The sequence below is a fragment of the Eublepharis macularius genome, chromosome 4 (genome assembly GCF_028583425.1).
Source record: "Eublepharis macularius isolate TG4126 chromosome 4, MPM_Emac_v1.0, whole genome shotgun sequence".
Taxonomy (NCBI): Eukaryota; Metazoa; Chordata; class Lepidosauria; order Squamata; family Eublepharidae; genus Eublepharis; species Eublepharis macularius.
In genome coordinates, this window is record NC_072793.1 from 173,905,888 (window position 1) to 173,914,258 (window position 8,371).

Here is an 8,371-nt window from a genome sequence, read left to right on the forward strand (position 1 = left end):
AACAAGCCTAAAGCCGAACACAGAAATGAAACATTTCTGAAACGAAGCATAACTAATTAATATGACAGTTTTAGCAATGTGGAACTACCCAGTTAGGAGCATATCAGCTAAGCAGGTAGTAACCAATGTAATAGTCTGTAGTCCATGTTCCTTACTAAGATATCGCTTTGAGTAATTTCTTGTGACAGCCCTATAATCTGAGCAGAAAGCCCTCCTGAATAATTCAACTGCATAGCAGACACTCAAAATCTTTTGGTGGCAGTTGTGGCATTTGAACCTGGGTTTCCTAGATACTAGTCCGACATTCTAACCACTACATCACACTAACTCTGATAGCTCAGGAAGGCTCTCCCCCCACCATCCACACACACACACACACACCACTTTTGCTTTGTAAAGCCAGAGATATGTTCCACCCTCCCTCTCTCTGCTGCCTTTCTCCAAAATGGAGACAAGAGGTGCACATTGCTCGCCTATCCTCCATTTTATCCTTGCAACAACTACCTTGTGAGGTATGCTAGGCTGAGAGTTTGTGGATGGCTCAAAGTCAACCAGCAACCTTCAGTGGAAGATTGGAAATTTGAACTGGCTCTGTAAGATCCCACTCAGACCCTCTAACTATTATACCACTCAGAATATGAAGGTCAGGGAAGTCCTTAAACCTGTGTTTTTTAAAAGAGGGAATATCTTCCGCTCTTCCTGTTTATGCTGCCTCCACCTTTCTGGCTTATTCTAAGTAAAGCTTTGCTTCCACTGCAAATATCACAAGGCTGATGTTCTGAAACCAATCTGAGACACGATGTTCCAGTTCTCTTCATCTTTGGGACATATAGCTCCCATTATCACTCTGAAGCTGCAGGCCGGTTCTGAGGCTCCCAACTTTATTTTCTAATGATAGGCCTGCCATAGATAGACAAATAAATACATCCTTTCATTTTTATATTAGAAGATGATTAGCTTACATTTGACATTAATTACAACCTTGTTCCCTTCATATAAGTGCCCCCCCATAGCTCCATTTCATATATCATGGGAAACAACAGGTGTGTGTGTGTGGGGGGGGGGGGCTTCATGGCCTGAGAAGCCATTCCTCCTTGCAGGCAGAACTACAGAGAACACTCTGGTATGAGCAGCTGCTGAACTTGCGTGTTGGCAATTTCAGAAGGTTTTGTTCTGATGAGGGGAGCTCCCTGCAGATATGCAAGCACTAGGTCATGGAAGGGCTTTGTCTGTGATAACCAGCACCCTGTACTGTCCATGGAAAATAATCAATGGGATTTCAGAATAGGGGCCATATGGACAATCTGCCTCACAGTGAACCCGTGGCCTTCAGTACCAGCTAGAGTTTCAGAGCAGTCTTTGATTTCAACTTGTTTGCTTCCACCGCAGCAGTCAGACACTAGATCATGACTGCAACAGCAGCAACAGATGGTCTCCATAAAGAAATTAAATGGCCTGCTATAAGAAAGCTAAATAGATGCCTAGGGCTTCTAAAATGTATGCCTATATCTGAACCAGGCCTGACCAGAATCAGCCAGAACACTCTGACAATATAGGCTTTGTTTTCTACACTTCTGTATCTACTTTGAGGTCTCATAAACTTTGATGTCTAAGAAAAGATATTTCCAATTTTTTTCATCAAGCTGGAATCGCAATGGGGAGTAAAGTACATATACTAATTGAAGAATACTCCTCATGAGTTCTAAGATGGGAAATAAGGTTTTCACCCACAAAAAATGCTACTTACAGTCTAAGCAATTATATGGTTTCTCCCCCGTTTATGTGGATTCTTCTAGGGGAAACGAGGCTTAAGCTGCGATGGAAGCTCAAGCCTCCATCTAAACATCTATATGGTTTCTCTCTTGTGGGGATTCTTTGATAGGAAGTAAGGTGTGCACTATGAAACTCTGTCCACACTGTGAACATTGATATGGTTTGTCCCCTGTGTGAATTCTTTAATGGGAAGTCAGGTGTGCACTCTGACTGAAACACTTTCCACACACTGAGCACTGATATGGTTTTCCCCCGTGTGGCTTCTTTGATGCTGAATAAGCTTGTTCTTTCTTCTGAAGTTCATTCCACACTCTGAGCACTGATATGGTTCTTCCCCTGTGTGGCTTCTTTGATGCTGAATAAGCGTGTCCTTTCTTCTGAAGTTCTTTCCACACTCTGAGCAATGATATGGTTTGTCCCCTGTGTGGATTCTGTAATGGGAAGCAAGACTTGAAGTTCGTCTGAAGGTTTTTCCACACTCTGAGCACTGATATGGTTCTTCCCCCGTGTGGCTTCTTTGATGCCGAATAAGCATGTCCTTTCTTCTGAAGTTCTTTCCACACTCTGAGCAATGATATGGTTTTTCCCGTGTGGATTCTGCGATGTGAAGCAAGGCTTGAACAGTCACTAAAGTTCTTTTCACACTCTGAGCATTTGTATGGTTTGTTCCCTGTGTGGATTCTTTGATGGAAAGTAAGGCTTGAACGGTCACTAAAACTCTTCCCACACTCTGAGCATTTGTACGGTTTGTCACCTGTGTGGATTCTGTGATGAGAAACAAGATGTGAGCTCTGCCTGAAGCTTTTTCCACACTCTGCGCACTGATATGGTTTTTCCCCTGTGTGGATTCTTCTATGTCGTATAAGGTTGTCCTTCCTTTTGAAACCCTTTCCACACTGTGAACATAAATGTGGTTTCTCCTGTGTGTCTAATATTTCCTGTAAGAGAAGGTTTTTGCTCGCCTTAAACCTTGTGATCCACTCTAACTCTTCAGATGGTTTGTTTCCTTTATTAATTTGTTCTGGGATTGGAATTTCCTGAAAATCAGCACCTTCAGAAACAATGGATTTCTTGCTCCACTTTGATTTTCCTTCATTTCCCTTTCTCTGCTCTTCTCCCCTTCTCTGGTATTCCCACCCTGTACAAACGAACAAAGAAAACAAGGTGAGGGAGAAGTAGAGCCTCTTTGGTAAAAGGAAAACAGCAATCTAATGCCAGAATGTGGCCTCTCCCTGTGCAGCATCTGTCCAAATTGCTGATGAAATTCAGTAGCAGAATAAAGCCAGATTCCTTTTTGGCCACAGAATGGGAAACAAAAAGTTGCCGTCATGTATGCCTGGCTGTATATCGACCATTTGTGTGTGTTTGGGACTATGTGTTGTCCTATACTGTACATTACACTGATCTTCTGAGAGTGTGTATATGCTGAACTGAAATGTACTCAGCAAGGGAGGGTTATCTCTTATCTGTTGAAGGTATTTACTTTCACTTCTACAGCAAATGTCCTTGACTGCAAGCCAGTGCCAACTCACAATGGGTCTTTTCTCAGAGACTGAAAACGATTTCATTCTCTACTACGTCTAGTCTAAACTAATCAGTTCCCATGTAACTCTTTGGGGTTTTTGAGCCAGAATGTTAACTGTCCTGAGGGCGGGAAGTGTCCCTATAATTAGCACTGCTCTTTTTTGAATGGGCACTTCTGCCAATGCATTAGCATAGATCACTTGGGTTGTATAGATCTCTAATAAAAGTTACTTCAACCAATGCACCTTAGTGCTTGCGGTGAGGGACTTGGGGATCTACCTGCCAAGGGCAGTTGCCTTCAATCTGTCCAGGTCAGTCTTGTCTCCTCTGACTGGCTGTGGCTCTCCAAGGCCTCGGGCAGAGGTCTTTCACCTCCTACCTGATCCTATTAACTGGAGAAGCCGGGGACTGAACCAAGGACCTTTTGCATGCAAAGCAGAGGCTCCACCCCAGTTCAGCACCAGCCCAGAAGGAACATCTCTCTCAGACCATCTCAATTCCTCCAAAAGCAAGACAGGAGGCAGCCTGTGACAGCCAAATCTGAAAACTCCCAATGCCGCTTCAGTCAAGGGGTACTACAGGGGGCTCTGTGTCTCTGCGAAGAGACCCCCCCACCCCCGGCAAATGTCAGGCTGGAGCTGATGAGTGCGTAAGAGCTGAAGGTCATGTTATTATTCTAAATGCATTACCCTATTAACTCCTGTTGGAATATCAGAAATTCAGCTCAATTAAGAGAGAAAGTCAAAGGAAACGGATCTGCTACTTGTGACCTCCCTGTGCTACATTGAGAGTGACTGTCCAGTGCATCAGTTCCTGCTCTACAAATGCCCCTTTTATGATGATCTTAGACACAAATTTATCTAATCTCTAAAATAATCCCAAGATGCTTGGAAGAATGGTAGACATCCTTCCTGATCTTGAACCTGGAACCACGGACAGAGTAGCTAAATTCTGTGCAGCTGCCAGTGTCTACCAAGGTACAGCACTGATTTAGTGACCCATATTTGTTATTTTTAAAATATTCCCTAGGTCATGATTCTGCATAAATTTTAACAACAATTCTGTTTATGTATGTTTTATTCTGTTGGCCTTTGAGTATAAAATAAAATCTATCTGCCTGCTCCCCATAGCAAGGCACGGCAAAGAGGTAGCCGTACCGAGGGAGGCCAGATTCCTGCAATTCTCCACCAGGACTTCCCCGTGCAGAGCCCTTTGGCCCGGATCCAGCAGAGCCCACTCCTCCTGGGTGAATGAGACAGACACCTCCTCGAGAGTCACCAGCCCCTGAAAGAGAGAAATGTTTTCTCCTCACAGATCAAGTCACAAACCAAAAAGAGAATGAGGTGAACACATGAAGCTGCCTTACGCTGACTCAGACCGTTGGTCCTTCAAAGTCCAATGGAGGATCTACAGCTTCATCTGTGTCATCCCTAGTGAGCCATTTCAACAGAATGGGGAAAGACGGGGTCCTCCTGGATTCAGGAGACTGGCAGAAGATAAAGGCCCCTGGGATGCCCCCCCCCTGCAAATTCCCCAACCTACCTGACCTGGTGGTTCAGAAGATGCTTCCAGGCCCCCACAAAGGCTGGAAGGTCCAGAGCCACCTGTTTGTGTCCTTCCACCACCTATGAAAAAAGCAAGGAAGGTGAGAAGAGACTGATCCTGCTAACTTGCCTGGCTTTGATTCTTACATTTCAAAGGCTAGAGACCAGCATACTTCAGAGAGCCCATTCTTGTGTTAGAAGGTCTTTGTTGTTTAAGGTGATCTGGACAGGTATCTGACAAAGGGAGCTTTGACTCACGAAAGTTCATGCTCTGGAAATCTTGTGGGTTTTTAAGGTGCTACTCAACTTGAATCTTGCTCTTCTACCGGAGACCAACACGGCTAACCACCTGAAACCGGAAGGCCTTTCTGCACATCCATTTATTGGCTATATATAGATCTCAGATGGTGCACATAAAGTCCTTGTGTTACACCACACACGCACAGATATGCCAGGATTGATAAATAGGGTAAAACTAAGAGGCACAAGATGGCTTGCACTTTAAAACAAATAAGTTTGTTTCAGGAAGAGCACATGACTCAGCCAAAGGGTAACTAGGAGTTGGGGAATATCTGCACAGGACATTTATTCTATTTTATTTATTTATTTACATCATTTACATTTTGCCTTTCTTACTGAGACTCAAAGTGGATTGCATAGTGTGAGCCAGTACAGTCAATACCAAAGACACTTCAATAAACAATGTAGTAGGGTACAGTCATGCAAATTTGCAAAGATTTAAAAACCAGCAGAAATCCATTACAGAGTTGAAGAAAAGTTGAAGCAGAGCATAAGCAATGCCATGACTAGCATATTAAACAACATAGAAATACCTAGTAGGATAGCAATAATAGTGTAGCAATAATAGTGAAGTCTATGTTTTCTCAATATTTATAGCATTTCATGCCTCTGGAAAAACCTCTCTCAGGCAGTTCGGTCAAAGATCCATGCAGCTCTCTGCTGCAGCTTTGATACATCCAGGCTGATCTCCAGTCAAACTTGTGTTCCATAGCATGGGACCCTTCTTTTTAACTCGCCGTAACACTAAAAGATTCTGGGATTCCCCAAGGTTCCATTCTATCCCCCATGCAATTGAATCTCTATGTAAAGCCCCAGCTGGTTTTGTTTCCTAGATACTGGTGACACCCAGCTCTATATCCCTTTATCCAAATCTCTATGGAGATCTTGAACAGGTGCCGGACTGCCCTGGTTAAATGGCTCAGGGTGAACCATTTGAGATAAGATGGAGGTAATGCTAAAGGCTGAGGTCTTTATGTTTATGACTCACCCCACTTTTGCTGGGGTCCAGGTGACACTCTGATTCCGTTCAGAGCCAAGGATTTATACTGGACTCAGCATTTCTTCTGGAGAATCTAACGAACACAGTTGCAAATAAAGCTTTCAAGCAACTTCATTTAGCCTAGCAGTTGGCCTATCTTGGCTCGGCTGATCTGGCCCTGTAGATTCATGTCATGGATAGACTACTGTAAAGAACTCTACTTGGGTCTTCCCTTGAAGTCAGCTTGAAAACTCCAGTTCATACAGAAACACAGAATGCTTTCGTCCCTCTTTGCCTGAGATCAAGCAGAAAGGGGAAACAGAAATCTTTACCCGGCAAGTTGGCACCTCCATTCTCCCATGTGGTCATCCAAAAGAACAGCCTGTGTTCTGGATCAGATGGTGCCTTCTCTGCTCCAGGGAAATCATTAACTCCTTTGGACAGCCTCTGAAACTGCAGATAAGGGGAAAGGAATAAGAACAGGAAGTGGGCAGGCAAACACCTGGGAAGGGACAGAGGAGGGGATATTTCTAGACTGATTTCTTGAAAAGTTTGGGTGCTTGAAGAGGAAGGATTTTTCGAATAGTCTTTTGAGTATTCTGCTCTTTGGAAGTCTCAGGATCAAAGACCCTCACCTGTCCTCTTTGCTTCACATCCTCTGCCTGGCTCAGGAGGAAGCCTTCTGCCAGGGCCACCGCCTGGGAGCTGCTCTCCAGCTCGCATTCCCTGACCCAGCTCTCCATCTCTGGGGGCAGGACAGCCAGGAACTGCTCCAGGATCACCAGGTCCAGGATCTTATTCTTGGTGTGCCTTTCTGGCTTCAGCCACTGGCAGCAAAGCTGGTGGAGTTGGCTACAAACTTGTCGGGGGCCTTCAGCGTCCTGGTAGCGGAAGTGCCTGAGGCACTGGCACTCTAAATCCCAGCTGGTCATGTCTTTGGCCAGAATCTTTCCCAGGGATCTTTCCTAGAATTCCTCTCTGCTCCCAGCCTGGATGGTCACAGGGCCACTTTCTGCTTCTGGCCCAGCTGAGCTTTGCTTTCCCATCTGAGCCCTGAATCCAATAAGGTCAGAGGATTTCCTTGCTTTGCTGCTATGTCCTTTTCAGAAGGTCACAGCGGGAAAAACAGGTGGGGCTCCTAACCCTGCAAAGCCAAGAAAATGCTTTGTTAGCAAAGGCAGGAGAACAATGAGGTATCATGCTCTCTCCACTGTGACTTTTCTCTCTCTTCCTTTTAAGACACCTTACAGAAAAGGCTATCACCATGTCCTGAGACACTTGGGTGGATACGGCCATCTTCCAAGCAGACGTCCTCCAGTATGAGCAGCTCTTCCTCCAATGGAAGAGCTGCTTCAATCAGGGGAAGGTTCCTCAGAGGCCAAAAGTAAAGGTGGTGGGTATTTTCTTTAATAAACGAATGAATATACATACTTTGCTCAGTGGAGTGGAAGCATATGGGTAGAATCCACTCCACTGAATTCTGTAAATTTGTTTATTGAGTGAAGACGACAGAGGTCCTCGGATTTAATTCACCATGATTGAATGAGGCAAAAGTTCATAATCTGGGCACAGATTACAACAGAAATTTCAAATTTCTCAGATGAGTCATGAGCGTCGGAGATTAAGACTCCCGTAGGAACAAAGTACACAGTAAACCACAGATTACTGCGCATTTGGGAATAGCCCCAGCTGCTGTTGGTCGAAGGAATGATCAGGGGCTGTGATATTGGCTGCTCTTTCTGAAATGAAGGAGCAAAGAAGTGTCTTTTGTTTTCCCCTCTCAAATCAGTTGCATCGGGAGCCTTAGGAATATGGGAAAGGGAAAGAAAGGTGCTCCACTTCTAGGCCCAGTTCTCGCCTTCACAGCCCTTTATGGTCGGGCTGCTCCACGGATCGGCTCCCATACCTCCCCTGCGGATCAATTTGCCTGGTGACAAGCTTTTCATGTTTTTGGGCAACTGTCTCGAAACAAGGATCGAGATTCATTTAAAGCGGTCAGTGTTTTAATAGTGTAATATCTCACCTTCTTTGTACCACTCAAGTATACTTACAGCAGCTTTGTTTACTTTGTCATTGTTGTGGATGCTGGAATTATTGTTATTATTGGATGCTGGTTTCTCTGTTAGTATTTATGCTGCTGTTCATGATTTTTTTTATTTCAGTGTTACAAGATTTCCGCAATGCCCTTATATAAGTTCTATTAAGATTGCATGGCTGTTTCTGTCACAAATAATATTCTCTTTTCTTTTTT

General features: G+C 44.4%; 1 protein-coding gene across 1 annotated transcript; it reads right to left on the bottom strand.

Moving 5' to 3' along the window:
* Positions 1-860: 860 nt before the first annotated feature.
* On the bottom strand, positions 861-7,255 carry LOC129327085 (zinc finger protein with KRAB and SCAN domains 7-like). Its single transcript, XM_054975521.1, has 5 exons — positions 6,756-7,255; positions 6,453-6,573; positions 4,840-4,922; positions 4,455-4,581; positions 861-2,911 (listed from the first exon to the last, which is right to left on the bottom strand). Exons 1-5 carry the CDS (start codon positions 7,050-7,052, stop codon positions 1,956-1,958), a joined length of 1,584 nt encoding a protein of 527 aa, XP_054831496.1. The 5' UTR covers positions 7,053-7,255; the 3' UTR covers positions 861-1,955.
* Positions 7,256-8,371: the final 1,116 nt, after the last annotated feature.

Coding starts and splice junctions, on each gene's coding strand:
- LOC129327085 (XM_054975521.1), bottom strand. CDS start 7,052: ATGACCAGCTGGGATTTAGAGTGCCAGTGCCTCAGGCACTTCCGCTAC. Junction 6,574..6,755: donor ATGTGAAGCAAAGAGGACAG/GTGAGGGTCTTT, acceptor CCTTATCTGCAG/TTTCAGAGGCTGTCCAAAGG. Junction 4,582..4,839: donor CTTCTGAACCACCAGGTCAG/GTAGGTTGGGGA, acceptor TCTCTCTTTCAG/GGGCTGGTGACTCTCGAGGA.